The sequence below is a fragment of the Bactrocera neohumeralis genome, chromosome 6 (genome assembly GCF_024586455.1).
Source record: "Bactrocera neohumeralis isolate Rockhampton chromosome 6, APGP_CSIRO_Bneo_wtdbg2-racon-allhic-juicebox.fasta_v2, whole genome shotgun sequence".
Classification (NCBI taxonomy): domain Eukaryota; kingdom Metazoa; phylum Arthropoda; class Insecta; order Diptera; family Tephritidae; genus Bactrocera; species Bactrocera neohumeralis.
The window spans coordinates 24670999-24696981 of record NC_065923.1 but is presented as its reverse complement, the minus strand read 5'-3'; the positions used below and the strand labels follow the sequence as shown (position 1 = coordinate 24696981).

Sequence of the window (25983 nt, the reverse complement as noted above, 5' to 3'; positions counted from 1 at the left end):
ATTTGCAATTTTATTTGCAACTACTCCGTTCACAACTAGTTGGTTACTAGTCCTTGACCATCCAGTTGCATTTTAATTCAAATATTGAAATGTGTTTAAATTAAATATTTTTTTTAATTTAACATTAATTCAAGTATGCATTAAAAACCTCTATTATGTGAAATATATTTAACAACTAGTCGCTTTTGAACTAGTTCATAACTATTCACATATAAAATATTAAATAGAAAATTTTACTTCAAAAATCACTATTTGAGAAGAAATAAATATTTGTCATTTATTTGCAACTACTCCGATAATAACTAGTTGCTTACTAGTCCTTAACAAACCAGTTAAATTTTAATTCAAACCTTGAAATATACATATTCAAATTAAAATTTGTGTAACATCAAAAATCACCACACCACTTGCAACTAGCCTATTATTAGTCACTTTAAAACCAGTCTATTTTATTTATCACAATTTCTACAAAAAATCATATTGCTCCATGCAAAACTACTCTCAAAAGTATATACAAACTTACACAGTTAGCAAGTAGACTTAGCAATTGTTCATTTTTGTAAGTGGAAATGACTGCTCTTAGTATGTACATATATACTTACAACAGTACTATATTTTACATAATGTAAAATGTAATATTTTCAACACTCCAGTAGAGTATCTACTTCACACAATTAATTGCTTTGTGTAGTGTTAGGTAAAAGTATATTCGCGTATGTGCGTCTACCTTTAATTACTTCCACTTCAATTAAAATTCAACCACCACTAAAAGTCATTGTGCTCGCCGGCAATTATATATTACATTTTGCCTGACGATCCTGCTCAAATTTCACACTTTTATCATAATGATACTTTTTGCGTGCGTTCAACTTCAATGAATGTACTTTAGGCGGTAGGTATTGAAGGTATTGGCTGCGTCTAACTGGTAGAAAATTGTACCTGTTTGGAATGGTTACGAAAGTAACTTTTTGCGGAGTGGTACTACTTTAGACTACTTGCAAAATAATACAAAAATACCTAGAAATTGATGTCCTTGAAATGTCCATCCTCGATTATTAATATTTTTCATACAAATCACCCTGTTGAATACACAAACACACATGGGCATATGCACTAGGCAATCAATTCATTTTAATTATATTCAATTATTAATATATTGCTAATGTCTACAGGAATATGCAAGTATCAGTGTGTGTTTGACTATCAATAAAGTACCTATAATGAATAATCGCACGAGTCCTTGTTCGTTACGCAATAAAGCCGAACTATAAATATTAATAGCATTTCATAGAAAATCTGCACAATGAAGTAGCAATCTATGGGCAAACAATATCGGCGATTGTTGGTTAAATACAAGCAGCTGTCCACCATAAGTCGATCGAGAACAAACGTAAATACATATTTATGAAGAAATATATAGTAGATACTTAGGTAAAGCTACATTTACAGTGATGTTCATAGAAATATAAAATACGGCCATTTTTATTATTTCAGAAAATGTAGATCTTATAAAAACTCTCTGAGATTATGAAAATTTTATAAAATTTCGTGGTAAGAGAAGAAGAATTGATTTGAGGAATTACAAAACTATTTTTTGAAGGAGTTATAGTCTATAAAAGCGAACTTCAGAAGTTTTAACCAAATTAATAAATGCAATTTTAGAAGGAAAGTTTATATATAATACATGCCATTTGATCAAATTTGACTCGGACTGTTCCAATTGTTTGAAAACTGCATTTTTCATACATCTTTTTTATCTGCTACAAGTATTTGAAAACTGTAATTTTTTTGAATTTTTTTATTTTTTAAATTAATTTTTTTTTATTTTTTTAATTATTTTTTTTATATTTTTTTAATTAATTTTTTTATAATTTTTTTTTAATTTATTTTTAAAATCTTTTTTTTTTTCGCAACAATGATTAATTTTTTTGTTCACATAATTTTTCCTAAAACTTCAGATATAGGTTATAGTTTTTTAAAGCTTGATAACTTTTTTTTAAAAATATTTAAAACTTTGTTTTTTAAGTTTATTTTTTTAATTTATTTAAATGTTTTTTTTTTAATTTTTTTAACTTTTTAGCATTTCGGCCGGAATTTTTTCGAAATGTTTTTTGGAATAGTTGCTGGCTTATTTCTGTAACTTTAGACTTGACGTTTTAAAGGCGTTTCGCATGATCTTTTTTGCATCCCGAAAAATACTGTTTGGTGTGGTTTGTACGCTGGTGGAATCATTGGACCGTATTTTTTCAAAGATGCTGTTGGACGCAACGTTTGAAATCGCTTTTTGCTAACAAACTTTTTTGTTGCCAAAAATGGAAGAACGAATGGTTATATTGGTTTCAACAAGATGGCGCTACATGCCACACAGCTCGCGATTCTATGGCCATTTTGAGGGAAAACTTCGGAGAACAATTCATTCAAGAAATGGACCCGTAAGTTGGCCACCAAGATCATGCGATTTTAGACTATTTTTTGTGGGGACTTTCCGAATGGACCACCCAAGACGCAGCCGCGGTCAACATTTTGAAATTATTTATTTATGAACCAATCTAACGTTTCAAATAAAGAACCGATGAGATTTTGCAAATTTTATGCGTTTTTTTTTTTTTAAAAAGTTATCAAGCCCTTAAAAAAACACCCGATATATACCAAAGTGATCAGGGTGACGAGCAGAGTCGAAATCCGGATGTGTGTCTGTCCGTCCGTCCGTCTGTCCGTCCGTCCGTCCGTGCAGGCTGTAACTTGAGTAAAAATTGAGATATCATGATACACGTATTTCTTGGCTCCATAAGAAGGTTAAGTTCGAAGATGGGCAAAATCGGCCAACTGCCACGCCCACAAAATGGCGAAAACCGAAAACCTATAAAGTGTCATAACTAAGCCATAAATAAAGTTATTAAAGTGAAATTTGGCACAAAGAATCGCATTAGAGAGGGGCATATTTGGACGCAATTTTTTTGGAAAAGTGGGCGTGGCCCCGCCCCCTACTAAGTTTTTTGTACATATCTCGGAAACTACTACAGCTATGTCAACCAAACTCTACAGAGTCGTTTTCTTCAGGCATTTCCATGTACAGTTCAAAAATGGAAGAAATCGGATAATAACCACGCCCACCTCCCATACAAAGGTTATGTTGAAAATCACTAAAAGTGTGTTAACCGACTAACAAAAAACGTGGCAGAAGGAAGCTGCACCCAGGCTTTTATTAAAAATTGAAAATGGGCGTGGCGTCGCCCACTTATGGACCAAAAACCATATCTCAGGCACACTAGACTGATTTCAATGAAATTCGGTATAAAATATTTTCTTAACACCCTGATGACATGTACGAAATATGGGTGAAATCGGTTCACGCCTTCTTCCAATATAACGCTATTTTGAATTCCAACCAATGCCTTCTCTGTATAATATATATGTATGTACATTAGGAACCAATGATGATAGCGGAATAAAACTTTACAAAAATACGGTATTTGAAAAATATGTAAATGACGTATAATGAAATCTCGATTATCACTTTATCATGCGAGATTATAAAATGTGCGGTGACACCCGAACTTAGCCCTTCCTTACTTGTTAATCATTTTTTTATAATATTTTTAAAATTTTTTTAAATTTATTTTTAAATATAAAGCTATGGTATGACACAATGTGATTGGTAGCACCGGAGATATATAAGTATGCACTTGTACTACTGCAACGACATCTAAGCTAAGAAATGCAAAATTTCTGATTTAGTGCTATAATTTGTTTATATGAAACTAACTGCTATTTTCTAGCGCATTACTGTATTAACGAACATATGTAGTATTAGTCCTATTATTAATGACATTTGAATGCTTAATGCGCAACAGTTAACCTCATAGTAGTATATGCCACTCACACACAACATTGTACCTACATACATACATACAAAAATCATTACAAGGCAATGTTAGATATTTATGAAATGATATGATAGAATTTCTGCGGCATTAATACGCACAAAAGCCAAACGCCAACACAATGCCAGAGTTGAATTTAATATATTTAATAGGTATATTTAGTCAGAAGATATAATAGTTACCTGCGCTGGCTTCCACAGGATCAGCCTGTGTGCTGCCATTTATGGCTGCAACCTTCAGTAACCAAATAATGGCAGAGGCAGTTCAATGGAAGCCAAGCAATGACAAGCAAACAGATTTATGAGCGCACGATTAAATTCAACTCATTGAGTTTGCTATAGCAGCGCAACAACAACGACAACACCAATAAATGTGTGCAAACGAGCTGCAGCCATTATGCGCCTGCAACTATGCAACGATTATTGAGCGATTGGCATCTGACCCCACCTAAGCAACATTGCGTGTACCCGTCAACAAACAACAACAACAAAATGTTTTTTATTATCAGCATGAAAGCGTCTGCACCTGTACTTGTATTGGTGTGTGTGTATTAGAGCAACATGTACAACATGTTGCCAGCGATAAAGGCGAAGTGTGTGTGTAATGAAGACAAAGCGAAATTGACTTTTTGCTCTGGAGCAAATTAAAATAATCTTGAAACAAAGTGGCATTTCAGCAGTGAGACAGCTGTTTGTGCCGGCAGCGCGATGTTGTTGTTGCTGTTGCTGTATTTGTTGATAATACACCTGCGTAATCAATATTTGCCTATTTGTTGATATCCAACAATAATAACAACAACAAAAGCAACAACAATACTAACAACAACAACAATAAGAAATGCTAAAACAATAAGAAACACAACAACAATAATAAATACAAAAACAATAAGAAATACAAAAACAACAACAAAAGCACATCCATTGTGACTTTTAGCACTCAACAGCGTTTGCTGTTGTTGCTATTGTTATTGTAATCATGCATCTGTATGTGTGCGTTACGTCCCTTTGGCGTGGATTGGCCAAGCAATGTTAAGTGTTTCTAGAATTAGTTCAGCTTTATCAGCGCGTCGGTGTTGACATTGTCGGCAAATCTGAATATCTAACGGTATCTATTTTGAAGTTGATTGCTGGCTTCTAGTGCCTATCGGTGACTGCTGAAACGCGCTTGAAGTATCGCAGCGCGTGAATTTCATAAAAAAACGCGAACGCAGCAATTGTAACGGGAGTATTGTAGACTTTACAAGTGTGGACGCGTATTTACACGCCGAGCGCTTGATTGGCGCTTCTCTTCCGGCGCCATGAAACGTCTCATCATACCGACGCTGATAGACACCTATGGCCTAATTAAGTTCTGGGACTTCGACGCTGGACCGCCGGGCGTCAGCGAACGTGCGAAGCGTGAATATGACAGGAATAACGGCAGTCGGCGGCATGGACGCTACTCCGTGCGCAAAGAGAAGGTACAGACAATGGGTGCTCTCGCTTGCTTTTAATTAATATTTCGGCGTTTTATTTTTGTTTTTATGCATAAATTGCCAGAAAGTAAGAGTTATTCTGTCAATATTTATAAAACAAATAAAGTTGAATTATATAGAGTTTAATTAAGTGCAGGGGAGAGCGAGAGCGCAAACAGCAATGCAAATTGCAGCAAACAAGTGGCGTTAACTAGCAGTCAACAATGACCATTTGAGAGATTTTATGTGTGAATATGTTTATATACATACATACATATGTACATATATAGGAGAATATTCTCCGAAAACTTACAGTTGATCCGGCAAATATGTAGTTTTGGAGATATGAGGGTAAACTTTAAAACTTTACTTTTTTTCTCGAAACGTCGTTGAGGAAAATTTCTCCGAAACGACTAAACCGAACGATTTTCACATAACTTTTTTAGATAAATTTTTCAGTAATAAGATTTTTGATAATATTTCGAGTTTTTGGGTCACTTTTAAATTAAAATTTGTTTTTGCAAAAAATAACGGATTTATTTTTGGAAAACCGCCATTTTGTCTAAAGTCAAAATTTTGACTAGTCTTTCTTCATTATCCGTATTCCTATATTCCTATATGTTTTCTGTTTAGATTTTTGGATATTCAACGAACATAAAGCCTACTGGCTTCTTAAGAAAATCGAATATATTGATGTGAGAATTTTTTTTTTGTGAAAATTTATGTTTGTTTCCGATATTACAGTTTTGAATGCATTTCCAAGCACTTTGAAACACCTTTTAAAATTTAGGTGTAACTTCGAAAATATTCACCGGAACGATATAAAATTAAAAAATCGATTTTTTGAAAATTCTAACTGTATATGTATAACCCCTGAAGTAAAAATGAGGAGAATAAAATAAATATTAAAAATAAACAAAGAATATAGTGCATTTGAGACATAAGTTATTAAATTTGCACAGTTTCTTGAAAAAAAAAACAAAAACAATTGTGTAAAAGGTAAAAATAAAAAAAAAACTTGATTCATTTAATTTTTCACATACATTTTGAGGTTATGTGAAGAAGGTGATGAAACAAAAGTTTTAGATCTTTTCATTACCTACAACGTTGCCACATAACTTTTTTCTATAAGACCCGTAGTTTTGCCGGAAAACGATATAAACCGTTTTTAACCCTTAAAAATCCGCCACGCTCCTCCCCTTATTCTTTCCGACTACAGAGTCTAAAAATTATTTTTCCTTTAATTTTTCGTTTTCATATATTTTCTTTACAGTGGGATTGGACCTACTATGGTTTTTTTTATAATTTTAACTACCTTCAAAACCTTCTCCACTGGTCTATATTCCTAAAAGTTTATTGAGAAATTATTCAAAAAATTAGAGAAAGAAAATTTTAAATGTTCTAAGCAGATTTTAGTTAAAATTATTGATAGAGCATTGTGATAACTTTTTCTCTTACCTCGTATAAGTCGAAATTTTTCAAGAGGTGCTATTAATGCTACTGATCTTCGTTTTATTTTATTTCTCTTAATAAAATTTACCATATTGGTAAGATAAGGTTAAGATATTCACTAAAAATTTGTATTTAGCTATTCCCAATGAAAATACGGTATTCTTTAAACCGGTATGAGAAATGAAATTATTGTCTTAAAATAATTTAAAAAAAAATAGTAATTAATAAAAAAAGCTTCCAAAAGCTCTAAGAAAGCTTTATGCAATTGCCAAAAAAAAAAGCTTTATACAATTTTTTTGACTAGGAATTTCGTTTGAAAAAATCTAAATTTCAAAACCTAAAATGTTCAATTGAACGCTAATTCTAAATATTATAGTATTTACTTTTTTAATAGTTTGAAAAATTCGATAGGTGTCGCTAATATCAAAATTAGTCAAATTATTGATAAAAAATGCATTTAGTAGTCAATTTCGAACCAAATCTTGAATTTTAAATATTTTGTAAACTTTCAAATTTTTTTAATTTTTAAAATTTTTTTTATTTCTTTTCTTAATTTTTGTTTTTTAAATTCACTTTTTGTACTTTGAAAAATTCAAGAGCTGTCGCTACCTATTTCCATATTATTGAGAAATAACGCATTTAATGCTCAATTTCGAATCCAGTCTCGAACTTTCTAACATTTTTTCAATATTTTCTAAGTTCTTTAAGTTTGTACTCAGCCTAAAATAGTGCTTAAACTGCAAATTTTCACAGCAAAAAAGCTTTATTAGTAAAAATTCTTTGCAATTTCACAAAAAAATGTAAACTCATATTTTTCGGTTAACGGTTTTCGTTATCAGTTTAACTACGCAAGTGGCCAATTGCATAACTTAAGCATTTAAATTGTAATGAAAAATAGTTGATATCACAGAATGTTGTGGGTATGTACATACATATATATGCATGTATGTATGTATGTACGCAGGTATATCGCACATCTACTTGAAGTACTTCTACATTTTAATAATAGAAAGGAAAGATAGAGTAAATTGTTCGACGCCAAAATGTCTTGAATCATTAGTCATTTTGTTAAATTTATAGAGCCTGCAACTGTATGTTTGCATATTGTAAATATGTACAAAGGTTCATATGTATGTATGCCGAATAGCATCTAAATTTGTTATGTAAAAAGCGACACACGCAGTTGGCAAGGCACAGTTCACTTGTACAAATGCTGTTTATCACATGTTGATCATATGTACAGCTATCAATTGCTTTGTGATATACGCGTACCTGGGTTGTAGCAACAATATTGATTATGTATGCATGTACACACATACATATATGTTTTATTTAAGCACTTTGATAAAATATAAATGAAATGCACGTTGACTTCGTATGCCTTTGAGTTCATGATATGTGGAAAACGCTTATATATGATCAATTGCTTAAGGTATTATATATATGCACATAGCTGTATATAGTTTAAATGTAGCGTTTATTTATGGAAGCATGTTTACCTGACAAATGATTGATTTGCTAAATTTTTATCAATAATTCGTTTGTTTGAAACGCTAGGTATATACATATGCATTAATGTATTTACATATATAAGGAATATATAAAAGAAAATACTCAAAATATGTAAAACAATATGCTTACACACGTGTATACATATATATTTACATACCAATATACATGTATGTACATATAGGTATAAGCGTGCCGCTTTGGGAATTTCGAATTGTATTGTCTGGCATTCCACACTTTACCATACAAATGATAAGCGACACGTTTTTGCGCATATGCGCGCACCCAGTAGGAAAAACAAAACATATGTATACGAGAAAAATTTTAAGAACATACCGTTGATTTTACAACAATAAAAATAGAAAAGAATACATAAAAGTTAGAAAAGTAGCAAAAATAATAATAAAATAATACAATTACAAAAATAAAAAATATAAATAAAAAATAATTTAATATGTTAAAAACAAAAAAAAAAATTTAAAAATAAAATAAAAAAAAAGTTTAAAAATATAAATATAATACAAAATAATATACACAAATATTTTGAAACAAAATTACAAAATTAAAAAAAATTTATATAAAAGAAATGTTAAACAATGTATTAAACATAAAAAAATATATAGAATAAATATATAAAATATAAAGTAATATAAAAATATAATTTAAAAATTTACAATGGTCAAAAAATATAAACAATAAATAAAATAAAATAGAGTAAAAAAATATAAGAGAATACAAAAAACAAAAAAACTTAAAACAGAAGCAAAAATAAAAATATATTATAAAATAATTGAATTCAAATATTTAAAAACTATTTTTTAAAAATTACAAAAATATTATAAATAAACGATAATTTAATATATTAGAAACAAAAGTTTTGAAAAATAAAAATATGGAAATATAACTAAATTAAGAAAAACTAAATAAAATATAAAATAACAAAAAATATAAATTAAATAAAAAATAATGTAATAGAAATAGTTTAAAAATATATTTTTAAAAACTTACAAAAATAAAATTTTAAATTTACAACCATAAAAAATACAAATGTAAAACAATTAAAAATAAAATTAGAAATAATAAAAAAAAATTAAAAAATGAAGCATAAATAAATAAAACAAAAGAGAAAAAAATATAAAAAATTACAACAAAATAAAAAAGATAGAAAGGAAGCAAAAATAAAATATAATATAATAGAATTAAAATATTTAAGCAATATTTTTAAGAAATTTCAAAATTACAAAAAAAATATAAATAAAGGATAATGTATTAAAAAAAAGTTTTGAAAAATTAAAAAATGGAAATAAAAACTATAACTATAAAATATAGAATTACAAAAAAGTTAAAAAAAATATGAAATTATAAAAGAACGAAAAGTATATAAATTAAATATAAGCAAATATTTATAAAAATACAAATGCATTTAAAAAATTTTGAATTTACAACAATCAAAACAATAAAAACAAAAAACAAATAAAAAAATTAAATTAAAAATAAAAGAGATTGTAAAAAATATAGAATGAATAATAAAAATATTTACAAAATAAAAAACTAAAAAAAAAACACAATATGGAAATATGGGCATATAAACAAAAAATATATAAATTAAATAAAAAATATTATAATAAAAATAAAAATATATAGCAAAAAAAATTTATAAAAATTCAAATTATACCTTTAAAAAAATTTTAAACTTGCAACAATCAAAAAAATAAAAATATGAAATAAATAAAAACATTAAATAAAAAAATAAAAAAAAATTAAAATGTAGAATAAATAATAAAAATATTTAAAAAATAACATTATATTATTAAAATTAAAATTTAATTTAAATTAACAAAAATTTATAAAAACGTAAAATAAGTAAATAAATACAAAATAATATTAAAATTTAGCTAAAAAGTATTAAAAATATTTATAAACATATTTATAAAAATACAAATGCATTTAAAAAATTTTAAATTTCAAACAATCAAAAAAATAAAAACAAAAAACAAATAAAAAAATTAAATTAAAAATAAAAAAAATTTAAAAAATATAGAATGAATAATAAAAATATTTAAAAAATAAAAAAACTAAAAAAAAAAATATGGAAATATGGGCATATAAACAAAAAATATATAAATTAAATAAAAAATAGTATAATAAAAATAAAAATACTATATTGTAAAAAATTTACAAAAATACAAATTATGCATTTAAAAAAATTTTAAACTTGCAACAATCAAAAAAATAAAAATATGAAATAAATAAAAACATTAATTAAAAAAAATTTTAAAATGTAGAATAAATAATAAGAATATTAAAAAAATAATATTCTTCTTCTTTAAAAAAATTAAAATTTAATTTAAATTGACAAAAATTTATAAAAAGTAAAATAAGTAAATAAATACAAAATAATATAAAAATTTAGCTAAAAAAATATTAAATATATTTTGATATAAAAAATTTACAAAATTTAAATAAAGAAATTTAATGTAAAAATCCGTACCCTCAAACACCTAGGAAACTACTGCTGCTGTTCTGCTACAATAGCAAAAACAAAAGGCACCAAAATCATATTCAGCCCTACAGGGTACTTGTACACATTTTTCTCAAATTTTTTTCGCGGCGCCAGCATTAAATGGGCTTACAAGAATATCACTTTTAAATAGATAAGCGTTTAGAAAGCAAAACGTTAATTTATTTGCGATACAATTTCGAATAGACGCGAATTTCCATAACAAACTTGTTGAAAAAGTGTTCGCAATTAAAATAAATCAAAGCGTAAATCACTATTTGTTGTTATTTTCTAATTTTAGTTTAAAAAACAAAATCTTTTGTAGTTAATGGCGCTTATTTGACAAAAATATTTATATTTTTTTAGATAAATAATATTTTTTTCATTATTGAAAATATTTAATGAAATATTTATTATACAGGTTTTTTTAATCTGAAATGTTTAAAAAAAAATTAAACTTAATATGTACATAAATAATTTATGTATTTTTTATTTTCCTCTTCAATTAAATTTTAAATTATGCGCCAACTAGCTTCGCTCTCTCACGTTCCTGTGACCAACATATCAATAACTTATGTTGCTTTTCTCCTTGCAGACCCACCAAATGCGGGCCGTCTCGAGCCCTTCCCTCACGGATGCTCTACAGGAGGAGCTCAACTACGCTTCCGTTGGTCCTGCTGCCGCTCCAGCCGTATTTAACACGCATACAGAAGATTCCGGTGCCTCCGGTGAGTCCACACCGACAATGGTCACGGCAGCAACAAATAATCAAAGCAACAGCAGCAGTACCAGCAATAACAATAACAACAGCGTCCGACCATTAGGAAGCCTGCCGAGTAGTCAAAGTGTGGGTGTGTTGCAGAAATTCAAACGCACGCTCACCAATTTCAATAAGCCGACGCAACAGCAGCAGCAACAACAACAGCAGCAGTCGCAACATATAACAAGCAGCAATAGCACACAAGCGCTTGTCATGAGCAACTCAACGTCGTCTACAAGCGCCACCATAGCGGGTGGTGGTAGTGCCGGTGGCATCAATGCGATTGCCAGTGAAAATCAATCCGATCAATCCACGGCGAATGTCGCACTCGAGGGTACAGCGGGCAAATACCGTTTTGGTCCGCTAATATGGCGCTCATCGAAGGAGCGTCGCAAGACGAAGTACAATCGTCGTGATAAGTGCAATAGCGGTGACTCGGGCATACAAATCGAGCTGGACAATGATGAGCAATTCTCGCGCATTATGCTGCCGGCGAATTGTATTGGCGGTGGTGGGGGTGTTGTTGGTGGTGTCAGTGCGGCCACTTCGGGTGCAACGGCCTCGGCGACATCGGCACAACGCATTGCAAATGAGAAGGTAAGTGTCATTAGAGTGGACTTGTTGTTGATGGACAGCTTTTAATGAGCTCTGAAGAATACGGAGAGGGGAAGAGGCAAATTTGTGGTTGTGTGGAAATTCGGTTACTTTCAGTTGGATAGAGCTAGGCGTCTAATCCAGACTCTTGGAAAATTATTAATAATGCCCTTCCGAGGCTCAACGAAGGCTATCATGAAGATATGGGAGGGAATATTGTCCATAATACTCCTCTCAGTTCACCTTATAGCTAAAATTTTACTTTTTTAAAGAGAAAATCTCTCTCAAATTGACTTAAATTGGTCACTTTTGGGTCAGTTCTAGTACAGTATGCCGATTTATGGGACTCGGCATGTATTTAAAAGTGAGGTTATGTTGACAAAAAAGTTTTATCATAGTTCAGACGTCTGCAGGTTGGTGTTTAGTATGACATGGAGCAGAAGAATATGCCCTTACACTAAAGTACTTCTTCGAGGGTCTGAAACATGGAAGAGCCAAAAAAGAAACAGCAGTTTTTCATGACATACATATGTAGTATTTTTCCAATCCCAATCAGCACGACATCCACAGATCCAGCACCAGAAACCAAAAGGATAAAGAAAATTAGCACGTTCCCATGTTAATAAGATTTTGGTAGGGGTGTCCTTTCTTGCAAACTCTTCGGCTCTACAGTTTCCAGCGATTCGAAGTGAAAGAAGGTTTCAGAACGCTTCCTTCTGGGGCTCTTAATGCACCCGGTTTGGTGGATTCTGATAGCAGATCAAATCAGCAGGGATTCAGTCGAAGTGAAAGATGGTTTCAGAACGCTTCCTTCTGGGGCTCTTAATGTACCCGGTTTGGCGGATTCTGATAGCAACCTTAAACCGACAATATCCACGGGGACTATGTGTAGAAAAGCTTAAGGCCATCGCTGGTGTTATACGTAGTGAACCACTAATGCGAATGAGAGCCACTCGGTCAACATGTTCTGGCTGTTTAGAGAATATGCTTTCCCAGCGCACTCCACCAGACAAATACACCATAAAACCTTAATGGCTTAACAACGATTTCATGAAGCCTAGGTGAGAGACCCCACCGCTTCTCAATAGCTTTTTTAAAGCAATATAAAACCACCGATGGCTTCCTTCCCCATCGCTTCCCACTAGCTTTTTTAAGCCTATTATGGCTGCCTCAATCTCGCCTCTGTATTGAGCCTTCCTGACAGCTTCTCATCGAGGATGAGTCCTAACTTTTTAACCTTTCGAATTTTTATAAAATATAAGCCTTAAAAACTGAATCTTATTTGGAGCTTTTTTATATCAGGAAAACATTCACACAACGTCTGCTTAAGTTAGATCATCCTTAAAGCAAAAAGTGTTTGTCATGCATTCAACTAACGCCACTACCCCTTGAATAAATATGTAGAATAGCAAGTAAGCTAGGAGTTGCAGACAGCGTAAATGGCCGCAGGCGAATACAGAACCTCTTGAGAAGAGGAAACTAATTTTAAATGCCCTTTTTTTGGTCCCCTGTGACCCGCAGCAAGCAACTAATAACCAGGCTTCATTCCACCACTCACTTGTCCCAGCGCATATCGTTTTAATTGGTATTTAATTAACCGGATTCTCTCGTTTCGTTCAAGGTCACGCAGAAAATGCGCACTGTGCGACGCGCCAACTCAGCCAAAGCCACCAGCATGACAGATCAGTCAGCAACAGCAGCACTCAATGCCAAAGCAAAGATACTCAAACGCATGGAAATGTACGGCGGCAGCATGGAACGGGAGGCGCCCGAATCGCTACCGGCGCGCTCGCTAAGTCAACCCAATGGCTTGGATACGTGCGGCATTGGCCGAACAACTGGCGGTAAGTCACATACACAAAGGACGAAATTAATTCGAGCAATTTGTTTGAAGTGAAGTTGATTGCGCGATGCTCACGCGTTTGATTTGCTTTCTTACAGATATGGAAGACAGTGATAGCGACAGCGTAACCTCACATGAAGAAGGTAAGTCAGTCGAGTCAGTTCGTGAGTTTGTCTGAGTTCATTTGTTATGCAAGTGGTGACATAACCGACGCGACGTCAGCACAATTAAATTCAATTAAAGTCAGAGTACACTTTCGACTGTCTGCGATTTTAATAAGCACAACTTTGTAATGCTCTTTGCTCTTACATTTGACTCCTTCACTTGCAGCGCCCAACTACTATCCGATTTATGCTGAAGTGCTGTACAGCTTCACGGCGGCCGGTCCCCAGGAGCTCGGTCTCGAACGTGGCACACTAATCGAAGTGCTGCGCAAAGAGGTCGGTCCCTGGTGGTTTGGACGCATACGCAAAGATGATAATAATACGCTAGTCGAAGAGATACTCGACCCCGAACTCGGTTGGTTCCCCAAGGAGTTCGTGCGCGTCATACAGTGTCCCAAAACGGATGTGTTCTTCCTTTCGCAAATGTCGACAAATGCCCCCACAAGCGCTTGCAATACACAACAACAAGCTGTAACAACAAAAAGTGGCAGTTTTAGGAAATTTACAAAAGCAAATACAGCAGCCACAACAACACCTCCAACAGACTCGACCACCACAACAATGCCGCAATCATCAACAGTCACAATGAGCTCCATTTCCACGGCTGACTCCACAGTCGATTTGGATGCGACCATTGTGGATGAGAATAATGTGACGACCATTGTGATTGAATCACCCTCGTACGCGAGCTTCACCAATGCGCCCTGCAACGACAGCAGTCACGCGCCACTCAGCGTTAGCGGTGGTAGTGGCGTCGCAGCAGACTCTTCGAATCCCTCAAATGCGCTGGCTCCATCGCGCAGCATTAATGTGATACTCGACAGCGCGGATATGCTGCGTCGCAGCGCGGTCAAAGAGTTGCTCGACACCGAGGTTAACTATGTCAAGCTGTTGGCCGCCATTTGTGAGGGGTGAGTAAAACGGGATTTCACTTTTTTTACCTTTACTTATCGCTTTGTGCATTTTTCTTTTGCAGGTATTTGCCGGCAATGAGCAAGCGCATCGACATATTTTCGCCGAATAGCATTCGTTTGATTTTCTCAAACATCACGGCGATCTACAAGTTTCAGCGTAAATTTCTCGAGGCTTTGCGAAAGGGCATCGAACAGAATCAAGTGGCTAAAGTATTCTTGAAAATGGTGAGTTGGTATTTTTTTTATTTTTTTCATCGTACAGTCTGTTATTATGTTCACCATTTTTTATATAATTCACAGCACAAGGGTTTTCTCTGCTACTCGACCTATTGCAATGCATATCCACGTGCACTCATAGAATTGGAGACTTACGATCGCATCAAAGATGCTAGAACTATTTTAGACAAGTAAGTAAAAATATTTACAGTACTCAGAATTGGAGGTTATTGGACTTCAAAACCACTTGATATCCACTTTAAGATAATAAAAGGAGGACGTAGAGAGAAAACTGGGGTCCGGGAATGATTGTAGTGAATTGTTGGAGAAAAAAATCTGCAAAACACTGTTGCAAAGCAACGGAATCCTCTGAGGCCTTCATGCTCGGTTATCGTCTCTTCTTCACTGGGTTCAAGTATGAGGTTCGGGGTTTGACTTCATTAAAAATATTCCTCTTATACGAGAAAAAGTTCAATGCGCCACTTTTCTGCTCGGTAGCAAGGATAGATTGTGATCGTCTCTTCTTTACAAATTTTATAATTGGAAGGAAAGAGAAAATTTTCTAGCAAAATTCGATAGAAGATAATATAAATATACCTCTTTAAAGTTCTAGCTTACAATTTGATATTATGATTACGGCATTCTATATGATTTGGATAATTTATTTGCTCGATTCGCTAACCTCAAAGGCTTGGCCAGCTAAAGTTAGATCTCGGTAATAGTCGTCGTGAGTATTCACTTAATTAGGGAAGGGTTTTTTCGGAACTTTTTTCCTGAATTGGTTCAAATTTTTTATCTTCGTATGAAGTCGCGTGAAGTCATCGAAAACGATCCGTTCATTCACCTCTGTTAATGACGATAACATCGTAAAGTTAAAGACAGTTCGCACGACAGTCGGGTCTAATTAAACGAAGCGAATTTTTATTCGGACAAGGACTGTTAACTGGGCGCAATTACTTTTGAAATGTTTTCTGCCGCTACAACAACAAAAGTGAAAGAAATACTGCTGGAAATTCGTCGTGTTGGTATCAAAAATATAGCAGAGGAACTCAACATCTTTAATGGATCGTCTCAACACATCGGTTAATGTAAACTTGAGCCGAAACCGGAAAAACCGAAACTTGCTGAAGCCACTGAGTATGGAACAGGTGTATCGAAAACAAAGCGTCAGCATTGTATTGACTCAGGAGCCTTTGAAGACGATAATATTTTAATATTTTTCTTCAGTCCGGTTCAAAATTGATCAGATACTAAAAACATATTTTTTTATAAAAGTCTTAGAAACGACTTTCTTCTCAAATAAAAGGTTAAATTTCTTAAAAATTCGAGTACCCGTTAGAATAATTTTGTATTCTTTTGAGGTTATGGCAGGATTTACATAAGTTGATTTAGAATAAGTTGATTTGAGAACCCAAGTATAACACTAAAAGGTTCTTAGCAAATTAAAAAAAAAATTAAGTTAAATTGTCCAAAATTTCTACAGTTCAAACCACTAACTTTGACATAATTTCAAGAAAATTATTAAATTATATTTTACTTATTTCAGTTGCCGCGAATCGGAGAACCTTGCTGAGCTCCCACTCTCCGCACATCTCTTGGCACCCGTACAGCGTATCTGTCGCTATCCACTACATCTCAGCGAAATACTCAAGGGCGCAACCAAATGTGGCGAAATGCCCGAGCATGAACTGGGCGAGTACGAGCAAATAGATGTCAGTCAATTGGATATACCCGATACATATGAGAAAATCGATTTAGCATTGGAGGCAATGCGCGGCATAACAGAGGCGGTGAATGAAGGTGAATACTGACCGCATTTATAGACTGCTTTTTACATATTTTATTAAAAATGTCCTACACTTTCTCACAGGCAAACGTCATAGCGAGACAATTGCGCGCCACCAGGCCAGTTTCCAGAACTTCAAAGGTCCACCACTGCACTTGCACAGCACGCGCTTCTTCCTGCAAATCGACGCCACGCGTCAAAAGCAAAATCTCTGGAACAGCAGCTGCACGCTCTTCCTCTTCGACAACCAGCTGATCTACTGCAAGCGTGACATCATCAAACGCAGTCACTTCATTTACAAGGGACGCATCTTTCTCGATCGTTGTCGCGTAGTAAACGTGCGTGACGGCAAAATGTTCGGACACAATATACGCAACTCGTTGCGCATTTACTGTGAAGCGCGTGACAAGTGGTTCGATTTCAGCTTCCGCTCGGCCAATCGCAAGCATCGCTTCCTCAGCACGCTGGCATTGGAGCGGCAATTTGGCGGCAAGGCTTTCTATGTCTCCGAAATGACCGGTTTCGAGTACGCCTACGATGAGCGCGACTACTCGGATCAATCCGACTACGAGTTGCCCGAGTGCGAAAACAGTAACAGCAGCGGAGGTGGTGGTAATGGCGCTGCTGCCGGAGTAGGAGCTAACGCTGGTTTGTCTGGCGCAACGCGTCACTGGTCCATGGCGGATGTGAGCACGGCTAATGCAGGCGGCGCTTCGGCAACCAGCGGTGATAGTTCGGTACCGGAATCGCCAGTCAAACACAAATACAGCGACACTTTGCCGAAGAAATCGCAAACACGTGACGCTTGTGGCGGCAGCGGCACCGTCAGCGAAAGTCAGACGGGCTCACTGGGACGCCGACGTTTGGGTAATTGGTTCCGCAAGCCGAAGAGCAGCAACTCAACGCCGAATCACTCGCCCACGCACAAGGCCAACGAGCTGACGGCGGGTCTAGTGGGTGGCAGTGAGAATAATATCTCGATTAATTTGGGTAGCGGAAATTATATATCGTCGGGCTCGTCGGCGTGAATGCTCGGCTGTGAGTCAATAACATTTTTGAAGCATTAAAAAGAAAAAAATTAAATGAATCTCTCATGAAATACTTAAGCACTCGTGTCACAGCGTTACACGAGGCGCGCATTTTACGACACACATACATACATGCAGTTGTTATATAACGACAAATGCAAATATTAAAAGCTAATGCAAGCATAACTTGCGTACACACTGTGCAACTATGTATTTGCTCTGTAAAAGTCAATTATGTATGCAAATACAGGTGATTGCTTTTGTTATTGTTGAAATATTTTATAAAAAAATTTAAAAAAAAATTCTGCTAAAAAAGCAGTGGTTTTATTACAAGACACAAGCAGCGCGATATGTCAACAATAGTGTAGTGGTGATTTTCGAAAATTTTACAATAAAAAATTGAAAAAAAAAATTAAGTATTGAAAAATTATAAGACAACAATGCAACAAATAGTCAGTTCATGTCATAGTCATTACAAAAACTTAAGACATTGCATTAAAATTGTTTGTGTATAGGTTTCGTTGTGTAGTGGTCACATGCGTATGGACGTATGCTGTATAAGTGAAAATTCTCAAATATTGTGCTGAATACTTCAAAGCAATTGGTAGAGTAAATTTTAACATTTTTCTAAATGTACAACACTTTTATGCCAAACTGTACTCTACTACCCCCCGTTTTCCTTTATAAAATTTAAAGTAAAAAAAAAAAATTTAGCGAAAATTAATGACATTGAAAAATGAGTGTTAACATGAAAAGCAATTGTTTAGTGTGAATAAAAACAAACGTTTATTGTTTAAATAGAAGTAGAAATGTAAGTGCACACACACATATATACAAATATGCAATAAAGCAGTGCACACATACACATGCCAAACAAGAAAACCATAGTTACAGTTATGTGTTATGAAAAATTATTGCAGAAAAATACTAAAATAAAAATTTAAAAAATACGAAAATAAAAACAACAACTCAACAACAGTTATAACGCCGATGTGAATTGTTTTAAATTTGTTTAAAAATAAAATTCGTTATTAAATATGGTTAATTAAATGAATAAAATAAAAATATAAATACTCTACGATTAAAGCCAAACATTATTTTATGAGAGTATTTTATGAAAAACAATATATTTTATAAAACGAAAAATGCAAATGTTTTATAAAATATTGTAAATACAAGAAATCAAAGCTGTTTACATAGAAGAAAGCGTTATTTGTATATTAACTTAAGTGTAAATTATGCATACGTATACACACATACAAATGTAATACCATAGTTATTGTTAAAACAAAAATTATTAAAATTAAAAAATAAAAAAATAAAAATTAAAAAAGTTAAAATAAAAAAATGAAAAAAATTGGATATTAAAATTAGAAAACAAAAAATAAAAATTAAAATAAAAATAATTATGAAAGAATTAAGAAATTAAATAAAAAATTAAAAATAAAACTATAAAATATTAAAAATTAGTAACTTAAAATTAAAATAATTAATAATTAAATAATAACATAAAAAAATAAAACTATAATTAAAGAATTATAATTAAAAAATAAAAAATTAAAAACCAAAATTTAATAATTTTAGCAACTATACTCGAACCAATTTCGAAAACTAGAAAGTCTGTAACTGTAAAAGTAACAAATAACCATTTAAAACACATTATTATTATTTATTTATTATTTTATGTAAAATTAATTATTTAACAATTTGCTGTTGTATTTTTTATTAATGTTTAAGTTTTCGCTTAAGTTAAATTGCTTATTAATAAAAATTAAAAATCATATACTCATACAATAAAAAAAGACTTTTATTTGTGCAAAACAGAAAATAGTTTTAATTTATTTATACGAAAAAAATTTAATTTCTAATAAATTAGCTTTTCAAGCATATTTTCCAAACTACAAACGGTCTAAAACAGTAAACTATAGCCACTAGTGAACTTGATGAGAGCAGAATTGAACTCTAGCTATTAGCAAACAGCACAAAAAGCAGCAATATACATACAAACAAATAGCAAATATTTCAAAAACAAAAAAAAAACATTTAACAAACAATAAAAATATTGAAAAAAAAACAATAAAATATTTAGCAAACGAAAAAATATTTAACACAAAAAAATAAACAAAAAACATTTAATAAAAAAGTATACAAAAAATAATATTAAACAAAAAAAATTAAAAAAAAAAACATTTAAGAAAAACAATTCAACAAAAAAATTCAACAAAAAATATTTAACAAAAAAAAACTTCACAAAAACTATTTTGGTAAAAAATAAACAGTTAAACAGCAACAAAATAAACAATAAAATTAAATAACCGTTAAGCGTCTGCGTTGCACTGCAAACAATTTTAACTGCGTTGCATTAAGCACACACACACGCACGCATTTTTTGCAAAATAAAGTAATATTCGTTTAACGTTTGCAGCATTTTACAAAAACAAAAGCAAAATATAACAATAATTATAAATAAACAGTTAAGCCAAAGAAACTCAATACAGCGCCACAATAGAGTAAATATTTGCAGCAATAATTAAAGAAAGTAATCAAATAAACAACAACAGCAAATGCAACACGGCAACCTACCCACAGTATTTACTTAATTGTAGAGGCAAAAATACACACATATACTATAAGTACATAAATTATTAACTATATACACATACAGCAACACACACACACGCGCATATTTGGTAGTCAACATTTGAAATGAAAATAATCATTGCGATGGTAGAGAAATGCTTACAAATCAGATTGACATGAAAAAATCAATACAACAACAAAAAATTCATCAAATTTATACAGTATGCAGAAACACTCAAATGTTTTTGAACTCTGAAAATTTTACATAAACTTGAAAAACCTTTGTTTTGAGTTTATTTCCATCTTGGTCTACTATATACCATATTTTGGTCTCCTCTTTTACTAAAAAATTAGATATAAATAGTTCTGTTAAATGGATGCCTAAAAAATTACCAAATTCGAATACTCTATATCAATATAACATTTCAATAATGGTTCAGTGGTGCGAAGCTTCGAAGCATTCAAATCATTTTATTGTTCGTTTATTGCCTTTTGTCTTCCTCTTTTTCCGCCGAGCCACTTTTTGAGTCTGAGAAAGAGAAAATAATAACTGGGGACGAAGTTTGGCGAATGGGAGACTAGTTCATTGCTTATCTCACACAATTCTTCGGTTAGATCAGAGGAAGGAAGAGGGAACGATTTCCAAAAACGCGGTACCCAACACGGCAAAGCCTTTTAACTTATAAAAGTTGCTCAATAATATGGTCCAGGAGTTCTTTATAGAGTCTTCGCGGATTTTTCCGAATCTTCTGATGTTACTGCAAATTGGGGTGCATCATTTGCAAAAGATTACTATTTTCAGATAAGGATCGAGACTTTTTGATTGTAGCGTGAGCTCTAGGTCAAACTAAATATTTTTGAATAGATCAAAAGATCTATCTTGAAAATTTTACTTCTAATAAAAGAAGTTGAACCCAGTCTTGAAACCCAAAAACCCCCTGCACTGACATAATGCACATCATCTAAGCAAAATATGAATTCGACTTCAAGAACTTTCTTTTAAAGACCAAAAACAAGAAAATGTATACTCCGTGGTCTCTCGGATATCAATGAAATTCTTTATTCCAGTGAAAGTGCATTCGATGCCATTACGCATGGAACTCGATTTCTTTTGCATGGCCACCACGGGCACGCTTGTAGAAATCCAGACGCTGAACCCAGTTTTCGACGGTTTTCAAACATAAATCGGCCGATACTGCTGCAATTTTAACGTTCGATATTCGTACAAAGTCCATCAATCGTCGCTGGCTTATTGGCAAAGACCATGACTTGACGTAGCCCCATAGGAAATAGTCGCACGACCGAGGCGGCCAATTGCTTAGGCCATTTCGTAAGATAACACGTTCACCAAACTTGGTTTTCAATAAATCGATTGTGACATTATTTGTGTGACTTGTGGCGCCGTCCTGTTGAAATCATATATTGTCCAAGTCCATATCATCCCATTCGGTTATCAATTAGCGGTAGCGATTCCCATTCACAGTAACGTGAATCTTCCGTCTTGATCATCATGGAAGAAGTACGGCCCAATGACGCTGCCGGCCCATAAACCGCACCAAACCGTATTTTTTCGGGAGTACGTGTGGATTGCTGCCCGACCAATAACGCATATTTTGTGTCTCAACGAAACCATTCAACCAGAAATGAGCTTCGTCGCTGAAGATGATTTTTGGATGAAAATCCGGCTCATTTTCAAGTTGTTGCACAGCTCAATTCATGAACAAACGATGATTCTCGTATCTTCGACACTACGGGCACTTTTTTGTCTCACTGGCACTGTAACATTTTGTACTGTGCTTGTGGATTCAAATTTTTCCAGTAAACACTCAATTGTTGATCTGACAGTCCGATTATGACACCATAAATTGGACGTAGCGTTCTTAAAGTTAAGGCCACTGACTCGGAATTTCGGTAGTAATTTTTAATAATTTCTTACTCGTTGTTGGATCGTATATCTTTTCATGATGAAATGGCAAACCTTACTGAAGATAAATGTCAAAAGAACGGGAAAAAAATAAGGCTTCGTTTGCTGTCACAATCAGTCTAATGTTTGCCCTGTGCGTATATCATATATGTATATGTAATTAGTCCGTCATCCTATCTCACTAATTTTTTTTCCTTTCTAAACACTTGTTTTTTCGGTTGAAATTTTACCTCTTCTATGATCTTATATGTTTCACCTAAAAGTGTGGCAATGATTATCGATTCATTTTCAGTGAACTTATGCGAAGTCTTTCCTAAAATATATGCCTCGTAATAGTCTGGCCTATTGAAAATTAATTAAGAGACATATTCTTTATAAACCGTCCTAATCAGAGATTATGAAATTCCGCTCCCTGTTTTATTTGATATACATATGTAAGTTCTGCACAAACCACTTTGGTTATGACAAGCATAGAATTCGATGTCTTTTTGGATGAAAGCCTTATCTTTTCACACTTCAACTAATTACGGTGAAAACCAAGCAGTGTTACGAGAAAAATGGAGAAACAACTTACTCTTATAAGAGCGAAACTAGTTCTATGGTAAGACTTTCGTTCCGAAGCCGATTTTTTTCCTTTTCTTGTCAATAATGCTAAAGGCAGTGATATAGCAGATTCTTTGAATCTCTGAAGTTCGATGCATTACTAATTTTTGACAAGGGGAGTCCTTCATCTAACCACAAAACCATTAGCGTATATATCTCTCAGGCTTGGGTTCGTTCGAACTTTATAAATATATACTTTTCGAAAGCTTCAAGCGTCGATTCAATCAATCTTGTCGCCGTCGGACCTTCTGCAACATATTTTTGTGAAAAATTTCATTTAAAGCAGAACCTTTTCTTTCTCTCAATGTTTTACAAGATATGCTACTTTTTGGATCAATTAGTATCCTAATTACTATGCAAAAGTTGAGCCTAAGGTAGGTAAGCTGCCTTATATCCATACAATTGAACACAAGATAACTCAACTTAACAAAGACACTGAATTTGATTGCCTAAACAACTATGTATCAACTCATTTTCCTTTCACCCCTACCATTAGTTTATTAGATCAGCAATTATATAAATTAATTAAGTCTTAATTAGGCAAAAATCAGAAATACTGCTTGGAAAGCAATATTTATTATACGATAAGTGAAAAGCTAGAAATTATCGAATTTAATTACTATATAAAAATAATTTGGAGACATTAGGGTGTGCATTAAGCAATTGATCGTCAGCATGCTTATTGGAATTTTGCATACATAAGTATGAATGAAATTAATTAACTGAAGTAATTTGGAACAAGGAATGCTTCAATTGCTTCGTTAAAATGCAGAGACCCTGTCGGAAATTGAGGAACTTTGTTATAAATAGAACAAACTACTAAACGCCAATGGCAGTTTCTAAGAATTGATTTAGGAATTAAAAATTTTGCTATGCGTTTAAGCAGTGTTAGTCAAAATTTCAATTAAATACTAATGAAAATTAACAAAAACGCCAAAATTAAATAACTAATTTAAGCAATTCACTATATAATAGTAGACTTATGTATATGTACAGTTATACTCATAAACTAAGTTAATGTTTAAGTAGTACTCTATAGTTGAGGTAATAAATTGGTATTTAAATAAGAGAAATGGAAAATAAACATTTTACATACATTATTTAAAACCAGGCTCAATGAAAAATTTGAAGTATGGGATGTAGGATCCGTGCTTCAAAGTTTGAAATGTGTCCAATTAATGGCAAAAATTATCTACCGTCATCACTGAAGATTCAGAATACCTGATTTTATAATTTAGAGCTCACTTTTCCAAATGAAGAAGATGCTGTATCTGATCAAAACTGACCCGGACTGACAAAAAAAATATTTTTAAGTATCCTAATACAAATATTTATTATCGCATTCTATATGTAATCTCTTTTGTGCAGAGAAAGAGAGAGGGGATGGGTTGGTGGTTACAATTCCGGCCGGGACCGGTTCTCAGAGGGTCCTGGTGCTGTGTAACAATTTTTTTCAGATTGTTTTCTTCAACAGTTGGCTGCAAGCATCCCCTACTCGACGTCGATATTGTAAAAGATTCAGGTTTCTTGGTACGAGTCGAACATTGACACGCTACATACCCAAAACATTAACCAAAATATGTTAAATCGGTCCATAAGAAATACTGAGATCGTCCGCTCTCTCTCCGATGTCAACACGATCATTTTCAAGCACTGTTTCTTTATTTTTTCTACATTATCGTCTTTAACCGAGGTGGATGGATGACTTCCCGATCTTTTTAACCACAGATACAAAATCAGTCTAGACGTGTTAACCCTATATTTACGTCACTTATTTTGACAAAAAACTAAAATTGAATATAAAGAGAAAGTACGGAGTTATTTTAAAAGGCTTCGCGACTTTCTTTCGTAAATCTTTCTAATTATTAATTAAAGAATCACTAAAATAGACTGCAAGCAAAATTTGGCTACTCAAATTCAATTAAGAATACACCGATACACGCACGCACACATTCAGTTGTAGAGAAATGTATGTATGTATAGACAAATATAGTATATTCCCGACTGATTGTAAGCAATTCTTAAGAATCAGTTGAAGAATTAGCAATACAAAAACAAAATATTCTCACAACAACCACAGTTTCTGCTATTTACAGCCGTACATAATAACAACATACATATATACACACTTGAATATAAATATACATAGATATGTATACGTTATACTATAGGTTACTAAAACTTCTATATGCATAATTATATAAAAAATATGAGAACTGTATACAAATATATACGAACAAAAGATATGCCAAATAAAACGATAAAAAATAATAAATTATTTACATTGTTGTTTTACTTCAATTAAATAAAGGGAGGTGATTAAATTCATTTTCTAAATGGTGACATTGACTTCATCTAACTTTGTCTCAACATATGTATGTATGTACATATGTATATATATTTTTTTCGCCAAAGAATAAGGAATATTCTAAGAAAAAAGGATTTGAAAGAACGGCTGGGAGGAAAGTTCCACTAATAAGTAAAAAACAATATATTTCATTAAGGGAGACATCACCTGTCAATCTAAATATACATAAGCTAGGCGCCTAGAAACGGTTTTCGATCCTAAATACACAAAATCGGTCAAACGAGGAGAAGGAAATATAATGTTATTGAGATGCTTTTCCGTCAAGGCAGTTGGTCCAATGTTCTGAATAAAATAAAAACTGTGTGCCACAAACTGCGTTCATATACTGGATAAGGTCACTTCCATATGCAGAGGAAGAAATTGTCATAAGGTGGAAGTTCATGCAGTCCGATGACCCCTAACACA

The 25983-nt window shown here is 32.9% G+C and overlaps 1 protein-coding gene across 1 annotated transcript in view; it reads left to right on the top strand.

Annotated features, from left to right (window-relative positions):
• LOC126762443 (uncharacterized) overlaps nucleotides 1–25488 on the top strand; it is a 442132-nt gene extending 416644 nt beyond the window's left edge. Inside the window, exons 12-19 of the mRNA XM_050479175.1 lie at nucleotides 11394–12155; nucleotides 13774–13996; nucleotides 14094–14138; nucleotides 14326–15070; nucleotides 15136–15298; nucleotides 15374–15480; nucleotides 16836–17089; nucleotides 17160–25488. Of these exons, the coding sequence (XP_050335132.1) occupies nucleotides 11394–12155; nucleotides 13774–13996; nucleotides 14094–14138; nucleotides 14326–15070; nucleotides 15136–15298; nucleotides 15374–15480; nucleotides 16836–17089; nucleotides 17160–18103 (3243 nt within the window). The 3' untranslated portion in view covers nucleotides 18104–25488. The remainder of the gene's footprint in view (nucleotides 1–11393; nucleotides 12156–13773; nucleotides 13997–14093; nucleotides 14139–14325; nucleotides 15071–15135; nucleotides 15299–15373; nucleotides 15481–16835; nucleotides 17090–17159) is intronic.
• The last annotated feature ends 495 nt before the right edge of the window (nucleotides 25489–25983 follow it).